The sequence below is a fragment of the Hyla sarda genome, chromosome 9 (assembly GCF_029499605.1).
Source record: "Hyla sarda isolate aHylSar1 chromosome 9, aHylSar1.hap1, whole genome shotgun sequence".
Taxonomy (NCBI): Eukaryota; Metazoa; Chordata; class Amphibia; order Anura; family Hylidae; genus Hyla; species Hyla sarda.
The window spans coordinates 26758035-26782136 of NC_079197.1; the positions used below are offsets into that span (position 1 = coordinate 26758035).

At 44.9% G+C, this 24102-nt stretch overlaps 1 protein-coding gene across 1 annotated transcript; it reads right to left on the minus strand.

The window, feature by feature from the left end:
* Positions 1 to 726: 726 nt before the first annotated feature.
* LOC130290477 (ficolin-1-like) lies at positions 727 to 20541 on the minus strand. The gene is made up of 9 exons (XM_056538165.1): positions 20135 to 20541; positions 15899 to 16012; positions 15651 to 15704; positions 15094 to 15147; positions 13290 to 13328; positions 10110 to 10237; positions 9135 to 9264; positions 6717 to 6851; positions 727 to 2507 (listed from the first exon to the last, which is right to left on the minus strand). The coding sequence occupies exons 1-9, from the start codon at positions 20226 to 20228 to the stop codon at positions 2257 to 2259; spliced, it is 999 nt and encodes a 332-aa protein (XP_056394140.1). The 5' UTR covers positions 20229 to 20541; the 3' UTR covers positions 727 to 2256.
* Between the last annotated feature and the right edge of the window lie 3561 nt (positions 20542 to 24102).

The following is a 24102-nucleotide window of genomic DNA, read 5'->3' on the forward strand; positions in this document are numbered from 1 at the left end:
CAGCGCTGCTGAGGGATGGCACTTGCACATCCCCCAGCTGCGGGACTTTTAGGACTACTACTCCCATCGTGGACTGACTCTGTCCATGATGGGAGTTGTAGTCCAGGGGCTGAGGAGCAGATTGCACCGGGTCATTCTGCAGAGACCCGCTGCGATCCGCATTTAAGTTAACAAGCCGGGCGGTACATGCATCTACATCGCGCTGCCCGCTGCTTCTATATACACTGTAATAATTCATAATCCCTGCTGCCGGGAGAGCTCTGATTGGTCAATAGGTATTCTCCAATCAGAGCTCCCCTCTCCCGGCGGGGATTATGAATTATTAGTATATAGAAGCCGCGGGCAGCGCGATGTAGCCGCATGTACCGGCCAAGTCGTTATCTTAAATGCGGATGGCAGCGTGTCTCTGCAGAATGACCTGGTGCGATCTGCACATCAGCCCCTGGACTACAACTCCCATCATGGACAGAGTCTGTCCATGATGGGAGTAGTAGTCCTATAAAGTCCGGCAGCCGGGGGATGTGCAAGTGCCAACCCTCAGCGCTGCGGTACTACAACTACTCCTATCATGGGACAGACTCATGATAGGAGTAGTAGTCCAAGGGCAGAGGGGCAGATCGCAGCAGATCATTCTCCAGAGACCTGCTGCGATCCGCATTTATTAACTATACAAGCCAGCGGTACATGCGGCTACACTGCGCTGCCCGCGGCTCCTATATACAGCCGGGAGAGGGGAGCTCTGATTGGTGGATAGCTATTGACCAATCAGAGCTCCTGTATCCATGAGGCGGGAATTATGAATTATGACCGTGTATACAGGAGCCGCGGGGAGCGCAGTGTAGCCGCATGTGCCGCTGACTTTTTAAGTTAGTAAATGCGGATTGCAGAGGGTCTCTGCAGAATGATCTGCTGCGATCTGCCCCTGGACTACAACTCCCATCATGGGCAGAGTCTGTCCATGATGGGAATAGTAGTCCTATAAAGTCCTGCAGCCGGGTGATCACAAGTGTCCATAATCATTACATTGTTATTAAAAGGTACATGGAAAGATTTTAAGTATCACAGAGATAATCTGACTAGCGGCAGAAGCAGAGTAATCTCCGCAATCCGCTCTGAAAAATGACGGATGATTTAGAGCATCTCGCTAAGTGCAGTCCAAGACGGCTTATATTTGCGTTCAAATAAAAGTTACTTGCGGAAAATTTGAGGTGTAAAGGAAAAGTACGCAGTTAAAAAATCCCTGCCTACTATAGATGTCACTCCAAGGTACCCCATATCGCGACATCAGGAGGAAATGCTCTATCAGAATGTACGCAAAAAAAAGACGCAAAAAACAGCTTGCGCAAAATTTTGCGCAAGAATTTACACACAAAAACTGTGTAAATTCTTTGATACATGTCCCCCCATATGTCTAGATACATTTTAGTATTGTTAGTTGGCGCCATATTGTAGACCTAGAGGCGCCAACAATAGCTGTATGTGTGTGGACATTGGGGGAGATTTATCAAAACCTGTCTAGAGGAAAAGTTGCTGAGTTGCCCATAGCAACCAATCAAATCACTTCTTTCATTTTTAACAAGGCCTCTGCAAAATGAAAGAAGCGACCTGATTGGTTGCTATGGGCAACTCAGCAAATGTTCCTCTGCACAGGTTTTGATAAATTTCCCCCATAATGCCTTGTGGGAGGAGACGAATGTCTCTGAAAAGTGTTTATATTGGACACAATAATGAATCCAAGTTTGTTATTTTTAGTTCACTTTACCGTGTCCCTTCTTTAATTTTGCGCAATTTGCGATACAGCTGTTGTTTTTTCCACTTTTCCTTTGGACTCACATTCACTTCCATGGATGTTGATCTGGGACTCATTGCTGCAATTGTTGGGATCCTGTTCTCCCCAGTGGGATTGATCTGTTATGCAGACATTTCACCGACAGCGGAGCACCAGCAGAATATGGCAGTGCTAAGACCGCTCGGCAATGCGCTCTCTCATAGACAGCAATCCATTACAGTGCAGACTCCGCAGAAAGAATAGACATGTCTATTCTTTCTGTGGACTCCCAAATCGGAATTTCCGCAGCAGAAACATCTGCAGCGGAAATTCCATTGTGTGCACAGCGAAATCAATGGAACTTTGCTGCTGCAGAATGTCCATGTGGAATTTTTCTGTGGAATTCTGCACCGATATTCCATTGTGTGAACATAACCTATCTATTGTTGTGGCCTTTAGAATAATTCCATCAGGTGAGCATTTTATTTTTAAACCGCCCTAATCTTCATTTCTGCCTGCTTGAATGAGTAGTTATACCCTCTTGCAGAATACCAGTTGATGCCATCTGCATTGGATGTGTGCTCTCCTCGGTGGTATAATCCATTCAGGTTAGCTTTGTGACATTTCATATACCACCAGCCACCTTTATGTGCTCGGGAACAGCTGCTGGTCTCAAAAGTGTCGTTGTCTTCATCTTTAGTACTAAACTTGGTGTTGCTTAGACCTCCCATAGAATTTCCTGCAAAATATAGAGACAAATATAAAAACAATTAATCATACACTAAACATTCATTCATCCCCATGTGACTGGTTTTTCTACATTCGACCTATTTGACCAATGTATAACCGATTTTGAGACTATAATAGATCCCTACATACAGGCAGAGGCTGCCCAGGACTCATAGGACATATGCATGTATAATGTCCCAGTATAGGACATGGTCTTGCACTACCATTAGACCCTGTCAGGTTGAGTCCCTCAGTGACCTGGGTGCTCTCCTGCAGTGTCTCCCCTGCTGTTACTGTGATGTTATCTATTCTATTTTATGGATAGTCAGTGTCTTAATATATAGACAGTATAAAGGACCAGTGAGATGTCATCTAAAGGACCTGTGAAATGTCACATGTTATGTTATCACATGATGTTACCCAGAGGGCACCAGTTTAACACATGACCCGCAGCCTGACCAATGGGCTTTGGCTCAGCCCCCCTCTATATAAGGGAGTGGCCATTACAATTCTCTCTCTCTGCTCTTCTACCATCACTCTTGCTGAGGAACAGCCAACAAAAGATGTCTCAGTGCTAGTGTCCAGCACCTGGAAGGCCTTACATCTACAGTCATTCCAGTAAGTAAAGTCTATGTCTTCTGTCACACAGAAGGACCTATCTAGTCAAGCCTCAAGTCACTTCTATTACAAGTATAATTGGTCCCAGCAAGCTGCAAGGTCCTTCTGTGTTCCTGGCCACCTCTCTGGGATTCTGGCCTAGCTGTGAAGATAACACCTATCTGACCTCAGTTAAGCCTCCGTTAAACCATAACCTGGTTGTGGACTCTCATTTTCACTGCCTAGCTATTGGAATAGCGTAAATACCATTTGGGTGATTACAGTACCCAAAAACCACTCTGGCGTCAAAATGTCTGTTGTACCTGCAAGGGTTAATCCGATGGTCGAGAAGCGTGCAAAGAAGTCCTGCCAGAGCCAGTGTCCCACCCCCAGGCGTGGAGATCATGTCGTAGTGTCCAGTCCGAATTGGAACTTGAAAGGTCTGCCCCTTGTTGCCAGGGGGGCGGATGAAAAGGATGCACCACTGAGTTGCTTCCGGTCCCAGGCCCCTCTGCTGATGTCCTTCCGGCTAGCGGCCATCTTGTTGGAGACTGATATAAAAGGCGACGTGGAACCCGGCCTCTTCAGTCTACAGGAAGTGCAGGCCGAGAGCAGTAAGATGGCGGAGTCACAGTGATCCACGTGCACCAAGAGTCCCAAGATCGAGCCGGAGGATCGACTGATTGTGAAGATGTTCCACGAGCTGTCAGAACGCCTGCAATCACTGTCCATCGAGGCTGACGACGCCTGCCTGAAGGTGCCTCTGCCCGAGGATGACGGAGAGTGGGCAGAGGGTGAACCGGAAGCATTAAGAGGGCCGTCGCCCGTGAGGCTGTTTCCGAATCATCGCACCTGGGGTCCGATGTGAGTACCCCGGATTAGGCTGCTTTCTCTACTCCTTCCTCTGCCTCCAGCCCTGAGTAAGCGCCCAAGGCCCAACAACCCCCAGCAGGTCCCTGGTCACCACCGCTCCCTAATTGGCTGTTCGTCGACAAGCCGGAATTGATTCAATACATGCGGGAGCATCTTCTTCCCTTGCCCGGGAAGCCCCTTCCCCCAGTTCCTCCAGCCCAGTCCGAAAGTGCTAAAAGAGATGCAGAGGTGGCCGCCATCGTGGAGGAACTGAGGGCCCAAAGGCTACAAAGATATGGGCCTAAGCAGTTGCCATTTGAAGTGAGGCAGCAGCAACAAAAGGACACTAAACAACTAGAGGCCTTGTATATCCGCAGATTAGAGCACCCCCCGAGAAGGTGAGCCACCCTTGGAGCACCGACACACCACCGTAGTGAAGTTTGACCGAGTATGGGTATTTGGCACCCTCATGGACTGTCACCACGGGGGCATCCTCCTAGTAAACAGGAGGGCTTTCCCCCCAGAAAAGCATACTCTAAAGAGCAGGGAAATTATGGAATACACCCCGGTGCAGAGCCTGCGAGGGGAATGGGCACCAGCTGTCACCAGGCCCAAGAATCCAACCCAGATTCCATTTGTTTATTTTCCCTCCGAAGATTGGGAGGCAGATCCCTTTGGTCTTCTACCTCCCAGTGTCAAGGGAGCAGTCATCCAAGAGGACGATCCAGATCCAGCAGCGATGGATCCCAAGTTTCTACATCAAGGTTCCTGTACAGATGTGCCCAGGCCTACTCCTATGAGCAAGGAGGTTTTGGCCTGAACCTTGGGCACCAATTAATGTACCCAGGCCTACTCCAGTTGTAAAGGAGGTTTGGCCTAACCCGCAGGTACCAACTCAAGTGCCTCGGCCTACTCCTGCAGTGGCAGAGGTTTGGCCGGATCAGCAGGCACCAACAAACAATCCCTCAGTGGCACAAGCCGCTGCTGTACAAGTAGTGGTTACAGTCAGTCCAACCATTACTAATTCCGATTATCCCATGTGTCTTGGAACTTTCACGTTGCCCCCCTGCAAGGGGCCCAGTCTCACAACCCAAGGTTCATCTCACAACCTAGGGCCCAGCCTGACTGGGAAAGAAAATTACCAGAAAGAAAGTTGTCCAAATAACTTGTGTACAGAAAACTTTAACCAGACTTAAAAGAAAATGAGGAAAAAAAGTTGAGAGAGGACAACGCCTCGTGTGATACCGTAAAACAAATGACCCCAGATGGAACCCCCGACAGGGTATATTCTCACCTGGTGACCCTCTTGAGGGTTAGGCGTGTCTCCCCATTATAAGGGGTACTGATGATGTCCGTGCTGCAGCTGAGGTGCCTGGACTGGTATCCTATGCAGGAACCCGTATAGTACTGGAATGTGGAAGGAAAGAAGGAGGCCCTTAGGTCCGGTGCTGCTCGGTCCACAAAGGTTCAGTGGAAGACCGAGCAGCGCCGGACCTAAGGGCCTCCTTCTTTCCTTCCACATTCCTTTAACCAGACTTGGTCGTGAGACTGATTGACTGCTGCTTACCGGCAGACATCTTTTGTTGCTACAGGTTATGAAGCAACGTTCAAGCATTGTGCCTGACAGACCAGTCAAGATAAGTTCACTGCAACCAAGATTAGTAAGTAATGTGCCTGGCTTCGGCCGAGATACGGAGGAACACTAAAAGGTTATGGTCCTGTATTATGTTTGCTAAGGTCTAATAAAATGTAAATAAGTTATTGTACTCCAAAAGTCACCGTGTACAGTCTTTTCTGGTGACTGGTTGTATCTCTACAGGGGTTTGTCCTGAGCCACTCAGGAAAAGCAACACGTCACCCCACCACCAGCATCATATATAATAAACAGTAGTGTACTACACATAATGTACACCTAAAAGTACACATTCATGTACACACAATGTACACATACAAGTAATGTATACCTCAAGTTACATACAGTAGTTAGTACTTTATCACTCAAAATTACACAGTCTCAAACCTACAGTCACTTCCAGTAAGTCAAGTCAATGTCTGCTGTCACTATCTACAGTCTAGTCAAGCCTCAAGTCACTTCTATTACAAGTATAATTGGTCCCAGCAAGCTGTGAGGTCCTTCTGTGTACCTGGCGACCTCTCTGGGATTCTGGCCTAGCTGTGAAGATAATAACACCTGTCTGACCTCAGTAAAGCCTCCAATAAACCATAACCTGGTTGTGGACTCTCATTTTTACTGCCTAGCTATCGGTATAGCAGAAATACCGTTTGGGTGGTTCCAGTACCCAAAAACCACTCTGGTGTCACGAACATGCACCTACACGCTACATGCCATGGTCCCACCATCACCGTGGGTCCCCACACATGATAGTCACAATAGTGGTGATCTTATCCAGGTAAACTTACTAGAGGTGATTGACAGCACTTACTTAGAAAAAGGAAGTAAAATTATATCAAGGGCACAAGCACTAGGACCTAAGAGGATCAATAACAGGAATATTAATATGTTCCCTGGGTAAACCACAACATTAATTCAGGCTTTTATCTTTTGTATTTGTGTGGTTATTTATGCTTTGCTAATACTGTGTTGTATAAAAGAGGAGGAGTACTGAGGTGACGTCAGGACCATATGAAGAGGCCTTCTGTTGTGGATGCTGTCCATTTCTTTCCTCTATTATGGATTTAATGATGGCACATGTGACCCTACCCTGAAACTAGGTTTTATGATGGACATTTTGGCCTCATTGACTCTTACCTGCAGTTCCTCCCTGAAAGGATCCTATTATTAATGCATATTTCTCAGATTCATCCAAGACTTTGAAGTTTGAATACTTGGCGAACACCTTTTTACCTTCAAAATCTTGTAGATCAACACGTAATTCCCATGTGCCTTTATAGAGAAAGATATGAGCAGGTGATTTAGTAACTGGAATCTATAGTCTGGGTATAACATTGCAATAAACTATGAAAGTTTCTCCAAATCTCACATCATTGAGAAAACACAGGGGTGAGGCTAGGATTTTTTTTTTTGGCAAAAACATCAATAAAATGCCCATTCTGCCGCATGGCCTTTTTTTTTCTTTTTCTTTAAACGCTGAGGCCAGATGTTAGCTGCAAGTCAATCGGGAACTGCAAAATGCCAGATCCACATGGCGTTTTTCAGTTTGGCATTTTTAAAATCCTTTTGGCGTTTTTCTGCTATTTTGGGCTCCTGAGCTCCTTTTGGCTCAAAAACAACCACTTGTTAAGACTTTGTTTTTTTTTTTTGGGTAAAATCATGGCGTTTTCTTCTCATAGAAGTTAATGGAATGAAAAAACACCATGAAAAACGCCATGTGGGTTTTAACTATAGGGTTTTTGCAGGCAGTTTCCCACAGTTTCACACAGGTCCCAGCGCATAGGCCCCTTATTCTTCTTATATGCGGGTGGCGCTTAAACAGTGCTCGTTCTCCTGTGCCCAGCAGTGATGCAATGCGGGCGACCACAGCAAGCGCTCGGTCCCTAAGGCCCTATGCGCGGCGTAAGGCAGTAGCGGAATGAGCCGGCCGCCCATTCTCCCGTCTTCCTGGAGTGCACAGCGGTGATGCGATGCGTGCGGACAGCTCATTCCGCTACTGCATTATGCCGCCCATGGGAAGCGAGCGCTTGCTATGAGAGCTGGCTGCCCACATCGCATCACCACTGTGCACAGGAGAACGGGCACTGTTTATTCATTTACAGTAGAAAACTCACCACCTACATATAAGAAAGGGGCCTATGCGCAGGGGCCGAGCGCTGGCATACAGGGGATATCCGACTGTTGCTGACTTTCATAAAAAGCATTTTTTAGCCTGATTGCTAGAAAGCAGCAAAAGGTATGCTTGAACTGTAATTTCTAACAACTTTGTCATCCTGGGGCTAGTTTATGGGGATTAAAATCCGTGACAGTTGTGCTTTAACTGCAGGTACTACTGCTCCCAACATGGAGCGAATTCAGCTCCAGCTCCATTAATAGACAGATCGCAACAGGTGTCAGAAGTGACACTCACTGGGATCTGTCCATTAATGTAGGTACTACAGCTCCCAGCATGGAACTGAGTGTGCTCCATGTTGGGAGTAGTAGTACCTGCAGTTAAGGAAAGATCACAGCAGGTATCACTCCTGACACCCAATGCGATCGTCCTATCTAGTGCAGAGATGGAGTGGCTTTTTCCTGCGCTCCGCTTCTCTGCACTATATTCCGGCCAGTGATGTGAAAATAAATTCACATCACTGATTCATATTTCCCACTGAGAGTGGTGATTGGTTGCAACCATCCGGCCAATCCCCACTCTGGGCGGAAAATATGAATGAGTGATGTGAATTTCTATTCACATCACTGGCTGACCCGGAGTACAGAGCAGAGATCTGGAACGATGTATAGAGCCTCTCCGCATCTCTGCAATAGATAGGACGATCGCATCGGGTGTCACTCCTGACACCCGGGGAGATCTGTCTATTAGTAAAGGAACTACTACTCCCGTCATGGAACAGTGTGTTCCATGCTGGGAGTGATAGTACTACCTAAAAAATGTAAAAAATAAAGAAAAAAAGTTTTAAAAAAAAACACACACTTTATTAAACACATCATTAAAATACATTACTAATACAAATTTTAACAAAATTTATTATATAAAATATATTATTTTTACATTAAAATGGCCCCTTTCTACATTTTTATTATTGTCAACTACATTTTTAGTTCCCTGCCTGCCAACATAAATTGATCCCTGTTTAAAAATGTATTAAAATTTTGATATAAAAAGGATAAATTTCATAAAATAATTTTTTTTTACTTCCCTACTGCATCCTTTTTTTTATTTCATTTTTTTTGGTACCCAACAAATTTTGAAAAAAACACCAGAGGGGCCAAAAAATGCAATTTTCACTCAACAGCAAAAACACCAGAAAAAACACAAAAACACAGGGAAAATCTGTGGCAATTTTTCTGGCGTTTTTGGTATAAAAACAATGCCAGAAAAAAAAACCTATGGAAACCTAGCCAGATGGAGATAACTGTTGGCCAACTAAGGTCAACTAGTCCATAATATGCCAATAATAGCCACTTATGAATCTCAAGCTTAGATCCATTGTACTGGGTCCAGCAATATGCTGAAAAGTCTATGTGTAGCCTATTCATATGTTTATATATTACCTGTTGAAGTTATTTGATGAATATTATCATTTCCCAGCCAAAATTCATTTAGCCGACTTCCAAACCCTTTCTTATAAGCATCCCAAGTACGGAAGAAGTCCACTGACCCGTCCCAACGTCTCTGTATTACCTAAAGCAGGAAAAGTATAGGAGATTATCATGTATATGTCTATACACTATAAGGGTATGTTCACACTTAAGGTGTGAGCGGAATGTTCGCTTACAAAATCTGCTCCAAAACGCCGTTTTTTTTCCGTGCGGAATTTGCAGAGTGCCAAAAATTTTTACATTTACTTCTATGGAGTTACGAGCCCAATTCCGCATGAAGAAAGAACATGTTCATTCTTCATGCGGAACGGAATTCTGTGACAGAATTCCGCTAGCGGAATTTCCTCAGTGTAAACTGAGGAGAGGAAAGTTAACTACATACTATGGGGTCTGGCACTGCCGAATGAATTGGAGAGGAATAAGCGAGCAGAATTACTCGTGGAAATTCCTCTCCAATTCCTCATTGTGAACATACCCTAAGTCATAAATAAGAATAGGCCTGGACTAGATAACAAAGCCTACAAAAAGTCCACCAGTATCCTAGGAACTATAGAAAGTCCTATTAGGCTAGGTTCACACTATGGAATCTCTGGGCAGAATTTCTGCAGGAGATTTAGACGGCGGCACTAGGACCGCACAGATTGTATTGCCCTCCCCATAGATGGCAATGCATTTCTGGGTAGATCTTTTGGGAGATCTGCTCAGAAGTGCATTGACATCTATGGGGACGGCAATGCAGTCCGCGCGGTCCTAGTACCGCCAGCTTAGTCTCTGGCAGAAATTCTGCCCAGAAATTCCACAGTGTGAACCTAGCCTTACAGAAAGATTTTCTTCTACTCAAAAGAACATATGGATTTACAGTCTCTTTAAACAAAGGTTTTTATTAATCAAATTGTGAATTCACATCCACATCATGCAAATACTTACAATCCACCCCCCTCCATCGGTGTCCATATCACACAGGACCTTCAGGGGCTGGCTGCCATCCGGGTATATGGTGTACCAGTCACTGAGCACTGCCCCCTGGTTCTGGATTTCTTTGCAGTTCCTGACAGCTTGGAGACATTTATAAAAATAATTTTTGGAGAGTAATAACATTGCTGGTAATGGATTCTAGATTTATAGGGACAGAACGTTGATCCAGGGATTTATACTGATGCCATATTTGGCGTCGGGTAGGATTTTTTTTGCCTTTCTCTGGATCAACTCAGTAGGGACTGATTCTGAGGATGGCAAGTCAACAGGTATTTTGCCTGTTACTATAACTCTCCATCAACCACACTGCCCAAACAAATGAAGGGAACACTAAGGTAACACATCCTAGATCTGAATGAATGAACTAATCGTATGAAATACTTTCGTCTTTACATAGTTGAATGCGCTGACAACAAAATCACACAAAAATTATCAATGGAAATCAAATTTATCAACCAATGGAGGTCTGGATGTGGAGTCACACTCAAAATCAAAGAGGGAAACCCCACTACAGGCTGATCCAACTTTATGTAATGTCCTTAAAACAAGTCACAATGAGGCTCAGTAGTGTGTGTGGCCTCCACGTGCCCGTATGACCTCCCTACAACGCCTGGGCATGCTCCTGATGAGGTGGTGGATGGTCTCCAGAGGGATGTCCTCCCAGACTTGGACTAAAGCATCCGCCAACTCCTGGACAGTCTGTGGTGGATGGAGCGAGACATGATGTCTCAGATGTGCTCAATCGGATTAAGGTCTGGGGAACGGGCAGGCCAGTCCATAGCATCAATGCCTTCCTCTTGCAGGAACTGCTGACACACTCCAGCCACATGAGGTCTAGCATTGTCTTGCATTAGGAGGAATCCAGGGCCAATGGCACCAGCATATGGTCTCACAAGGGGTCTGAGGATCTCATCTCGGTACCTAATGGCAGTCAGGCTACCTCTGGCAAACACATGGAGGGCTCTGTGGCCCCCTAAAGAAATGCCACCCCACACCATTACTGACCCACCGCCAAACCGGACATGCTGCAGAATGTTGCAGTCAGCAGAACGTTCTCCACAACGCCTCACGTCTGTCACATCTGCTCAGTGTGAACCTGCTTTCATGTGTGAAGAGCACAGGGTGCCAGTGGCGAATTTGCCAATCTTGGTGTTCTCTGGCAAATGCCAAATGTCCTGCACGGTGTTGGACTGTAAGCACAACCCCCACCTGTGGATGTTGGGCCCTCATACCACCCTCATGGAGTATGTTTCTGAACGTTTGAGTGGACACATGCACATTTGTGGCCTGCTGGAGGTCATTTTGCAGGGCTCTGGCAGTGCTCCTCCTGCTCCTCCTTGCACAAAGGAGGAGGTAGCGGTCCTGCTGCTGGGTTGTTGCCCTCCTACGGCCTCCTCCACGTCTCATGATGTACTGGCCTGTTGTCAGAACCTGCAGGGTTAATAAGTTCTGACAGGTTCTTTGTTTGTTTGGTTGCTGGGTTACACCCTGTTGTCTGGCTGGTCAGCTGACTAATTGAGCACCTGTGGCCTAACTATTTAACTCAGCAGTTGGCTCCCAGCCAACACCTGTGAAATAGTCTTCTGACCTAAGTAGCTAGCGTGTGTATCCTGTATCACCTGGCATTCTTGACTTCTGGCTTCCTACTCGACTTCCCTCTGGTTATAGCGATTCGGTACTTCTGTCCTCTCCTGGATTTGACGCGGTTTGCTGACCCTGACTTTGTGTGTGTGTTTAGTTTTATTTTTGTTAGTTGCCTGTATCCCACTGGTGCCGGACTTTGACAGTTTCTTTGTATTTTATTGTTTTGACATCTACTCCCCTCACGTATTCAGGAAGGGACTGTCTTTGTGGTTACGGACCTGTCGGTTAAGGCAGGTACGTATGTAGGCAGGGATAGGGGAACGGGCGAGATCAGAGTGCACTCCTTCCCTGCCCATACGTGACACCTGTCTCCTGGTAGCACCTCCATGCTCTGTACGTAGTGTCCAGCTGACAGACACAGCAAACCTTCTTGCCACAGCTCACATTGATGTGCCATCCTGGATGAGCGGCACTACCTGAGCCCCTTGTGTGGGTTTTAGACTCCGTCTCATGCTACCGCTAGAGGGAAAGCACCGCCAGCATTCAAAAGTGACCAAAACATCAGCCAGGAATCACAGGAACTGAGAAGTGGTTTGTGGTCACCACCTGTAGAACCACTACTTTATTGGGCTGTTATGCTAATTGCCTATAGTTTCCACCTGTTGTCTGTTCCATTTGCACAACAGCATGTGAAATTGATTGTCAATCAGTGTTGTTTATATCGTGTTTTTTTTTTTTAAACATATTTTTATAGATTTTTTAACAACTGAATAACAGACACAAAAAAAAAACAGTTCCAATAGACCTTCCCCCTCCACTCCCAACATAGTCATGCCAAATGAACAGCTATACCCACATTGTGTTGTTTAAAGGGGTACTCCGGTGTAAAACATTTTTGTTTTTTAAATCAACTGGTGCCAGAAAGTTAAACAGATTTGTAAATGACTTCTATTAAAAAATCTTTACACTTCCATTACTTTTTAGCGGCTGTATGCTACAGAGGAAATTATTTTCTTTTTGAATTTCTTTTTTGTCTTGTTCACATTGCTTTCTGCTGACACCTCTGTCCGTGTCATGAACTGTCCAGAGAAGCATAGGTTTGCAATGGAGATGTTCTACTGCTCTGGACAGTTCCTGATACGGGCATCAGGTGTCAGCCAAGAGCACTGTGGACAAGACAAAAAAGAAATTCAAAAAGAAAAAAATTTCCTCTGTAGCATACAGCTGCTAAAAAGTACTGGAAGGGTAAAGATTTTTTAATAGAAGTCATTTACAAATCTGTTTAACTTTCTGGCACCAGTTGATTTAGAAAAAAAAAAATTCCTCCGGAGTACCCCTTTAAGTGTTCCCTTTATTTTTTTGAGCAGTGCATAAGTTAAAGTACTTAAAGTACTGAAGTGTAGAACAAGCATTTTCACAGTGGGCGGACGGAAGGAATCCTTTTTCTTTTTTTTCTTTTTTTGCGTGGTTAAGGTGACATTCTGTGCAACATAGACTTTAGATATGAATGGAGCAGAAGTTAAGTTCTCAAATAGAAATCTAACTTACCATAGCCTCCCTCACTCACACCACTTTCTCCTTTCTCTCCTAAAAAGAAAGACATATACGTATATATCTATGAAAGCGTGCAATACAAGATCAGATCTCATTCCATGTCTCCACAAAGCACAGGACTCCTAGGAGAGACATTGAGAGTCCTGATAACTCCACCCCCACTGAGTGATCGACAGCCTTCTCTGTACACACCAGTACAATCGGCATGTGTGGGCGGGGCAATCAAGACTCTCACTGTCTCTCCTAGGAGTCCTGTCTGGATTTACTCTGCTCTTTACTCAGTAAACCTGCTCCGAAAATTATATCAAGCTGTATATCATAGAGCTCAGCTTCTCTTCCACTTTTATACCCCCCCCCCCCCCCCCCACACACACACAAGTAAAAACAAAAAACTCAGATAGTCCTTGAGATGTATCAAAAATATAATGACAGGACATTTTAGGGTATCTGACAGCATGTTATGGAGTAAGCATTACAGTACCTTTAATATGGAGCTTCAGTGTGCTGTTTATTGATATGCAAATTAGGCTGTTCGGTGCACTAGGGGCTTTCCTTTACCCCTCACAACACTGATGCACCGCCAACTGGCTTCTCTAACATCACTTCCTAATATATACTGAGCCGTCCCTCTGCAGTGATATAACTCAAGGCCGCTGTGTTTCAGTATGAATGAGGGGACGGTCAGCAGTACAGGAGTGAGCAGGCGGCTATATCACCGTGCACCAAGGGGTAAAGAAACACCCCCAGCGCTCTAAGGTATAATGCCTATGATGACGGTCCCTATTAGCAGATTAGGGTGCCCTGCTGTCACATTCCTTTTAATGTTAAAGGGGTATTCCAGGCAAAAACTTTTTTTATATATCAACTGGCTCCGGAAAGTTAAACAGATTTGTAAATTACTTCTATTAAAAAATCTTAATCCTTCCAATAGTTATTAGCTTCTGAAGTTTTCTGTCTAACTGCTTAATGATGATGTCACGTCCCGGGAGCTGTGCATGATGGGAAAATATCCCCATAGGAGCTGCACAGGTCCTGGGACGTGAGTCATCAGAAAGCAGTTAGACAGAAAACAGCAACTCAGCTTCAGAAGCTAATAACTATTGGAAGGATTAAGATTTTTTAATAGAAGTAATTTACAAATCTGTTTAACTTTCCGCAGCCAGTTGATATATAAAAAAAGTTTTGGCCTGGAATACCCCTTTAAGGAAAATCCCAATTTTAAAGCCTCAGGGACCATGGCAAGATAAGTCTATAAAAAGCCTCAGGGACCATGGTAAGATAAGTCTATAAAAAGTATAGAGGACAAAAAAAAAGCATCTTTAGCAACTTCCAAGTCAACCCAGACATTTTGTTATTGTTAATATTTATTTATATATATATATATATATATATATATATATATATATATGAAAGGAAGATCAGGGCAGCACTCCAATAGTGTGAAAAAAAGATAAAATTTATTCCATCAAAACAATGTGCAAAACAGCAGCGACGTTTCGATCCTCTCCAGGATCTTTTTCAAGCCTGGATCCTGGAGAGGATCGAAACGTCGCTGCTGTTTTGCACATTGTTTTGATGGAATGAATTTTATCTTTTTTTCACACTATTGGAGTGCTGCCCTGATCTTCCTTTTTTACATTTGGATGGATCGTTGGACTTGATCCTTTTACAGGTTGCCTGCACCTTCTCTTATATATCGTTTGGACTTTTTGAGTGCTGTTGCCCTTTTGTTTATATATATATATATATATATATATATATATATATATACATATATTCTTAGGAGGTCTTTACTAACCTTTTTGTCCTGCAGGTCCATCCTTTCCTGGTTCCCCCACAAATCCTCTTTCTCCTTGAAAAAACGGAGCAATATATCTTTATTCAGCACGATATATAGAGAAGAGGGGCCCCTGCTGCATAACACCACATCCCTGTGCAGATTCTTATGATCCAATAAAATAGACACAAGATCAACCTTGGGCCCCCTAGCAGTCATATGGGCTTCCTCTCTGGAATGTATGTCTATTTATTATCCATTTATTAATAATTCAAGGTTTACCAAATATTTTACAGATACTTTAAAAGACTAATATTATATTAATATTTATGGATATTTCTTGGTGACTGTAATATAGGAACTACCTCACACTGCCCATGCACTGTACAGTTATTTGTTCTCCTTTGAATGAAGACACAAACACCGGCAGATATAGAGCTATACATTTTCTTTGCTATTTATGATGACAGGGATATAATTTTTCTGTCCCTGCCATCTAAAGGACCATAGATCTTGTATGTTCCTGCTGACATATGAGTGCTTGTTATTATAGACATTATTACAAATTCTTAACTAACCTTTTACGCCTGGGGGTCCGACTTTTCCTGGCTCCCCCACAGATCCCTTTTGCCCTGGAAAATAAAGCAATAGATTTACCGTATATAGTGGCGTACAAGAGAACAAACAATGAGGTCCCATTCCAGGTCCTGCTTGACACCGCTGAGTCTTGATGAAGACGCAAATATTCTATAAATATCTATTGGAGGCTACAATAAGGACCACATACAATACCCATCAACTTCAATAGTCTCTTGATTTTACCAACCTTTTTCTCCCAGAGTCCCAACATCTCCTTTTTGACCTGGAAGGCCGGGATGACCAGGACAGCCTCTAAGAATTGTCAATTTGTCTGAGTCCCCAATCCCCAAAACTTTCACTTCTGTCATTAAAAAAACAATATAAATAAATGATTAATGAATAAAAACAAAGCTGAAAATGTGTAAGAGACGAGCAAGTACATAGAAAATGAAGGACAAGGTGAGTCGACAGGAACTATCCCAATATATTAGAAACATAGAACAGGCTATTTTCACATGATGATTATGGTCCGACATACTAGTGAATCATTGGACGCTGCTGTAATTTCTGTCTTGGTTGTGTTCAGACACAGCCATTGGATTTAGGTTGTGTCTGAACAGTTTGATGTTTCCTGGCAAGGAAATAGTTAAAGCTTTTATCCTTTCACCCAATAGCATTGCGGGTGTGTCTAGATATCTCCAGCTCAGTCTAGGTTCTCAGCTGGTGATTAACATGCTGGTATGAAGTTGTTAGTGCAACACTGCTTGTCTGTTTATGCTTTAATTCTACTATTTTTGCCTAAGCAGTTTTTTAGGATTAGTATGTCCTTTCTGCTAAGTAGCTGTTCACAATGTGTGCTTTCTTGTATCTGTTTTCTGAGTTTTTGTAACAAGACATCCCTGTTACCTTTTCTTGGGACTCTGGGGAATTGAGAATTAATACAAGAGATCTTCGTGCTTCATGGTCGACTCGGGGAGATTGAGCTCTAGTATCAAGACATTCCCATGTTACTGGAGGTTTTCTGGGGGATTGAGTTTTTATTCCTGTTTGTTCCTAGAGTCTATGCTGACTCATCCATTTCCCAGTCTTGTGTTCTGGACCTAATCTGTTTGTTGGTTTATCTGTGTCCAGTGTGAACAGTGTCCTATATTTATATCCTGTTTGGTTGATCTGATCTTTAGAGTTTGTTAGTACATGCACTGATCATAGAGTTCGTGATCACTGAATTAGTGTTTCCTCTGTGCTTTACCATTTGTCTATAGTGTCCCCTGTGCTACTCTCTGATCTGTGTCCTATGAACTTTATATGTATTTTTTAGTTATGTGTGTATAGTATTTATAGTGTTCTGTGTTCCTGTAATGTTTCTGGCTAGTGACCGACTGTGTATTATGTGTTTTTACGCCACTGCACTTTAATGCAGGTAGGGACCGGCGCCCACTTGTCCATCCATTGGTTAGGATGGATGGGCACGTAGGCAGGGAAAGTGTTTTTAGGGTCAGTTTAGGGATAACTCTCCCTGTCCCCCCGATCGGTCCTGACAGCTGCTTTTTTATCAGGTTACTGACATCACTAGTGCTGTTATATATGTGAGATGTATACCAATATATTATGTTAATTTATGTCCCAGCAATTCTATGTACTTGCATTAGCTTTTTACTTCTATCCTTGTGACAATGTTGCTGTTTTTATAGATTTTTGTCCTTCTGGAGGCGTAGGTGTCATTCATACTAAAGGGCTATTCCACAACTTTTTTTTGTCTACTTCCAAAAAAGGAGTGAATCTAGTCAGAGGAGAGAAACCTTCACTAGTAACAATTTCATTGTCTCCACTAGATCTACATCCTGTCATAGGACACTGCAGTTCATTATACGTGAGTATCCAAGCTTTCCTAAATTCACCCACCAGCTACCAAATGGTGAAGATTTCCTTAGCAAAGTATATTTGGACAGGAAGCCCTGGAGGGGATAGGATAGGACGCATGACAGGGGGATTATGCAGGTATGGCAGGGGTTGAGGTGTGGAGTTAGGCATGGGACAGGAAGGGGTTAACAGGAGATTAGAGGGGAGTTAGTCACATAGCAGGGAGAGGTTAAGTGGGGGTTAAAGGGCGGGGGGGGCAGAAGTGGGGGGCACAGTCGCTGCATGGCCAAAGCAGAAGTTCCCACCCGCCTGCCCTTGTTGTTGTCTGTCCATGGCAGCAGTGGAGTCAGGAGTGGGATCTGAAGGCATCAGTGGACAACATGGAGGTTTTGGATCGGAGTATGGAGGGGGTCTGGGAGCGGTTTCCAGCCTGGTAGGGAAGTCTCTGTGGGCATAGGGCCCCAGGGAAGGTTTTGAGCTGCACAATTGGTGCTCCTGGGTCAGGTGATCCACGGCCAGGAGCAAGTAGCAGGCCCTTAGGTTAGTAAAATTGAGCCCTTAGGTCCTTCTCCTGAGCTAATGTTACTCAGGGATAGTTGTTAGCCTGGTTTTTCATGTATGATGTTTAAACAAATTATTTATTACTATTGTTTTAATTCAGTTGTTAATAAATTGGGCTGCTGTGGCCATTTTTCACCAACACTTTTGTCTCTGTCGTTATTGAAGGGATATTGGAGAGGGGTAGAAGAATAGTTGGGGAGGGGTTGTTGGTGCAGATCATAAGTTATAATATCCCCTAGCCATGAATTGCTAACATTTCCCCACATCTGTTTCCTACCAAAAGGAACCTCCTCACAGGCACCTCTCTACTACTGTATGTATAATAAAGTCAGCAAAAACCACTAAACAATCACAATGAGTAAACACAATAATGATATACAGCAGTGATTCCCAACCGTGGTGTGGCAGGATTTTGCCGTGATTTTTTCTTTTTTTTTTTAAATGTCCCGCCCCGGCCTGCGCGCTTATGACTGACGGCGCAGGGGGGAAGGGAAGCCTGCGTGCGCACTGCGCACACAGCGTCCCCCTACGTCCCCCCTCTCCCTTGCGGCGCAGTGAGCCGAAAATGGTGCCCTGGGGCGGGACGAGCTGTATCTGCGCCGGACTCCTGTGCCTGCCTTTCTCAACCCTGTCCCACCACCACCGTCACCAAGGTCCACCCCCCCTGTCATCCATGCCGCCTTATCCACCTCCCTGTCACCCATGTCCACCCCCCCCTGTCACCCATGTCCACCCCACCTCTCACCCATGTCCACCCTCCTATCATCCCCGTCACCCATGTCCACCCCCCCCCCTCACCCATTTCCACCCTCCTGTCATCCATGTCTGGCTTGTCCACTCCCCTGTCACTCATGTTTACCCCCCCCCCGCCTACCCCGTAGTCTACCCTGTATCCCATGTCCACCCTCCTGTTCACCCATCTGTCCCTTTGTCACCCCAATCCATCCCTCTCTGTCACTCCTGTCCCTCTTTTACCCCTTGTCACCCTTGTCCACCCCTCTGACCCCCTGTCTCCCATGTCCACCCTCCTGTCATCCATGTCCACCCCCCATCCAACCCTTTGTCACCCCTGTCCATCCCTGTCACCCATGTTCACCCTCCATTGTCCACCCCTCTGACCACATCCTTGTCCCCCATGTCCACCCTGTCCACCCCTCTGTCACCCCCTATGCCCCTGTCACCCATGTTCACTCTTCTACACCCATCTGTCACCCTTGTACACCTCCCTACACCCCTCTGTTCACTCCTCTACACCCCTCTGTCACCCCTGTACACTCCTCTAGACCCCTCTGTCACCCATGTACACTCCTCTACACCCCTCTGTCACCCATGTACACTCCTCTACACCCCTCTGTCACCCATGTACACTTTTCTACACCCCTCTGTCACCCATGTACACTCCTTGTCACCCATGTACACTTTTCTACACCCCTCTGTCACCCATGTACACTTTTCTACACCCCTCTGTCATCCATGTACACTCCTTGTCACCCATGTACACTCCTCTACACCCCTCTGTCCCCCATGTACACTCCTCTACACCCTTCTGTCCCCCATGTACACTCCTCTACACCCCTCTGTCACCCATGTACACTCCTCTACACCCCTCTGTCACCCATGTACACCCCTCTGTCACCCATGTGCACTTCTCTACACCCACCTGTCACCCATGTACACCCATCTGTCACAACATGTAAAAAAAAAGTGCGGAGCCTAATAGGTTTGTTTTGCAGGTTTAACGGTGAGGAATTGTGTGTGGAAGAAATCGTGATGCTGGCCTGGACCAGATCGAGAAGAGAAGGGAACGATGCAAATTAGAGAAGACGTCATTAGTGAGTTTCTGTATAAAGCAGCACTTTAAACTACATACCCACTGATAAATAGATATAGTGCATTGCTTTTTTTTAACGTTTTTTTCCTATTTTTATTTTTTGCTCGTCAACCTCGGCAGGGGTGCCCCGCGGAATTTTTTTCCCGAGGTGTCCCCCGACCTGACACTGATATACAGGTTATTATCTACTGCCAGATAAATGTATATACACAGTATATATGAAGTACTCACCCGGACATGATTGATCACTGCTACAGAGCCTGGAAAACATTCCGAGTAGGATTAGTGGTAACACGCACATGGTAAAGAAATTTTGAAATTTCATTCAACCCAGTCTGCACTTCTGCACTTTCCAAATAAATCTGTAGCTAAGACCTTCACTTATATATAGGCCATGTGACCCCCACTGTTTGTCCCAAAGGAGTGGTAGACAAGTCCAGACACGTCCTTGCAAAATACTCCCCAAAGACTTATTACAATATATAGGCCTTGGTTGTTTTCTCTGCAAACTTAACTCGTAGCGTCCAATGTGGTGGAATTCCTTGTTTTTGACCGTTAAATCCATGACATGTGATCACATTGGTGGAGTCTATGGCTATAAAAAGTGGAGTGATTTTTCCACAGTGACCAATCACAGCTCAGTAAACAAATCACTCCACTTTCTCTCACACAGTAGGATAAATCTGGGCCTATGATTTTCGATCACCAGTTAATGGAATTCACTTTCCTATAATTTGAAGTCTGAACTCTTGGACCTCCGTGACATGGCAGAAGACACCTTCACTTCAGTGACTATGTGTTGTCGTTTATGTGGTGGACCTATCTCCCTTCTTACTCTGTATATATTGCCGTATAAAGTACCTGCACAGGCTTCAGTGCTGCTCTCTAGTGGTTGTCTCTTGTACTCTGGTTTTGGATTTATATGGCTTTGGTTCTTGAATTAGTCCACCCCCTATACTCTTACCCTTCCCTCAAAGATGGCAGCCACCGTGCCATACTCCTTGAACTCACTTTCTTCGTTGGTGCTGGAGGTGTGCCGAACGTCTTTTAAGAGATGTTAGCAGATTTTCTCCATTAGGAGTTCATGTGCGAAACTTATAACTTTGCCCTTCACCGCGCCAAACAAATGTATTTTACCTCCACATTATCTATTAACCCAATACAATATTCCAGTGATAAATTACAACACCCTGCAAGAAATGATCTCCCAGACCCCCCTTCCCTCCCACATTTCCTTGTTCACTTAAAGAATTTGACACAATGGGGGGAGATTGATCAAAACCTGTCCAGAGGAAAAGTTGATCAGTTACCCATAGCAACCAATCAGATCACTTCTTTCATTTTTAAATAAAGTGATCTGATTGGTCACTATGGGGAACTTGTCAATTTTTCCTCTGCACAGGTTTTGATAAATCTCCCTCATTAAGACTATGTTCACATGGCTTAAAGTGTGTGGAGTGTTTGTCCAGAAAAAAAGGGTGTACATTCTGCACATTTTCTTGTTTCGGCTGCATTAGGACCGCTTGGAAATGCACCATCTCCATAGACGGCAATGTATTTCCGAGTGGAATCCACAGAACTTTGAACAGGTTCAATGTTTCTGCGGACGTGGAGTCGGGATTTCCGCCATGTGCACGATGGAGAATTTTAATGGGCCTCTTTTGCAGCGGAATTTCCAAGCGGAATAGTTCTGCAGAATTCCGCTCGGAAATTCTGCTGTGTAAACATAGCCTAAGGGTACGTTCAGACAAGCGGATTTTCCGTGCATATTTTGCTGCGGATCTGCCACTGAAGGACCTCTGTATGCTTCCTTTACATGTGCCTGCTCGGAGTGGCAATACGCCGCTACGAGCAGACACACTGCGATGTGTGAGTTGCCGTGAACATTCGCAGTATACTCTCACATCCCGGCAGCTCTCGGCCTAGGTCATAGAGCAGGGGGAGCAGCCGCGATGTGTGCGAGTACACCGCACATTCATGGCGACTCGCACATCGCTTCAGTGTGTCTGCACGTAGCCGCATATTGCCGCTCCGAGCAGGTACATGTAAAGGCAACATACAGAGGTCGTTCAGCGGGGGATCTGCAGCGTAAAATATGCTGTAAATCCGCTCATCTGAACGTACCCTAACAGAAGAAGTCGTCTCCATGCTTCTCTCTTTTTCTCACCCTACTATCTGCATTAGTGACTCTATTTCCTCGCATAAGGTCCAGTGTCTCTCTCCACGGTTGTCAATACTCAACCAACTAAAATTGGGCAGTACGTTTAGCAAACAAAACTAAAATCCTCTATAATCTTAAAGGAAACCTGTCATCACCCGCACTAACCTGTCATACAGACTTGTAGTGCGGGTGATACTGATCAAAATAATACTTACCCCATCTTGATCCGTCGCTCCGTTCCTCTGTAATACTACTTTTTCTGTATATGCAAATGAGCTGCTTGGAGCATGGGCGCAGCTCCTCCATCTTCATAATCCCCCTCCCTGCTCGCTCAGTGTACGTTACTGTTCACCCGGAAACGCCATTCAGGCACGCAGGGATGCTGGAGTGAAGCTCAGCCGTACGCCGCTTCCAGGTGTACTCAGGGAGTGGCGCATGTGCATACACCGAGAGAGCAGGGATCGCCGTTGGTACACAGGGGCAGCCAGGGCCGGGCCAAGACATTGTGCTGCCTGGGTCCAAGAGTAAATACTGCCTCCCCACCTCAGAGTTCACAATATGGTAAATCTGACATTTAAATGTTCAATTTATGGGTCAGTATGATTCCAATTATACCAAACTTGGATGTAATTGTGGGCTGCAGGTAAAAAAAAACAAATTTCTTCAATGCAATGTTCTGACCCCTATAAACTTTCTTATTTTTTCCACCTACGAAGCTGTTTTTGGTTTATCAGGAGCTGAAGTTTTTAACGATACCACTTTTGCGTATCTATGACTTTTTGATCACTTTTTTTTAACCTTTTTCTGGGACATCATTTTTTATTTTTTTTTGCGTTGATGCCATTCACCATGCATGGACAATTACGCACACGGCGATATCAAATGTTTTTTTTTACAGTGTTTTATTTGAAAAATAAGAAAAGGGGAGTGATTTAAACTTTTATTGGGGGGGGGATTTTTTTTTTTTTTTTTTTAAACATTTTTACTTCTTTTTACTTTTTTTTTTTTCTTTACACATTACAGTAGATGGCTTGCAAAGATCAATGTAGTGCTATTGCAGTACATTGATCTATGTTTTCAGTGCTCGATTGCAAAGGGCTGGCTAAGGCAGCCTTAAGCAATTGCCGATCCACAGAGCATCGGGAAGGACGGGTAAGTCCCCGTTCTTCACCAGCAACCCATCTGCAGCCCACGATTACATCGCGGAGCTGCAGATGGGTCCCCTAGACCCCAGGGATTACCTGCATTTAATGTTTAAATGCCATGACTGTTGTTGATCATGACAATTAACCATTGAGATGACGGACATCGGAGCCAACTCTGATGTCCGTCATTACCGGCAGATGTCAGCTGCTGATAGCAGTCGACCTCTGCCCTGTTATGTCGCTGACCCATGCCATACTCCCCTGACCCGACCCATAATGTACCGGTACATCATGGGTTGGGAAGGGGTTAAAAACCTTCTTGGGGCAGCAATTTATTGCCCCTGTGAAGGTGCTACCTGGGTCCGGATCAGGACTGATCACGTCATGTATGGGGTTAATGCTGACAAGACCGGCGCAATCAGGGTCTTGGCAACTGTGGCGGGTCACTGGCTGTGATTGAAGGCAGGATGGTCCTGCCAGTGATCTCCTGCAGCACATCGCACTGAGCAGGATATCACCAGGACATATGCATACGGCCAGTTGCGGTAACACCTTAGTAACTGGCATGTATGCATATGTCCTAAGGCGGGAAGGGGTTAAGCCCAAAATCCTAGAAATAAATGGACATCACCATATAAGAGGCTGCTCATGTGCCATGCCACAGAATGAGGCCCCACATGTATTGCCATCCTTGAACTACTGGGCAGCGTACCACTTTGTGAGAGATCACACATGACAGCTACATATGCCTCTATGAAGCAAAGACATTCTGAGTTGGGTTTGCATCATCTGACTGAGAGAAGCAGGATGGTTGTTTCAACAAATTGTCAGATCTACACTGTTCTAAGTTGTTAGAAGGTGTTGGGAGCAGTGGTTATGTGAGGGCTTCTGCA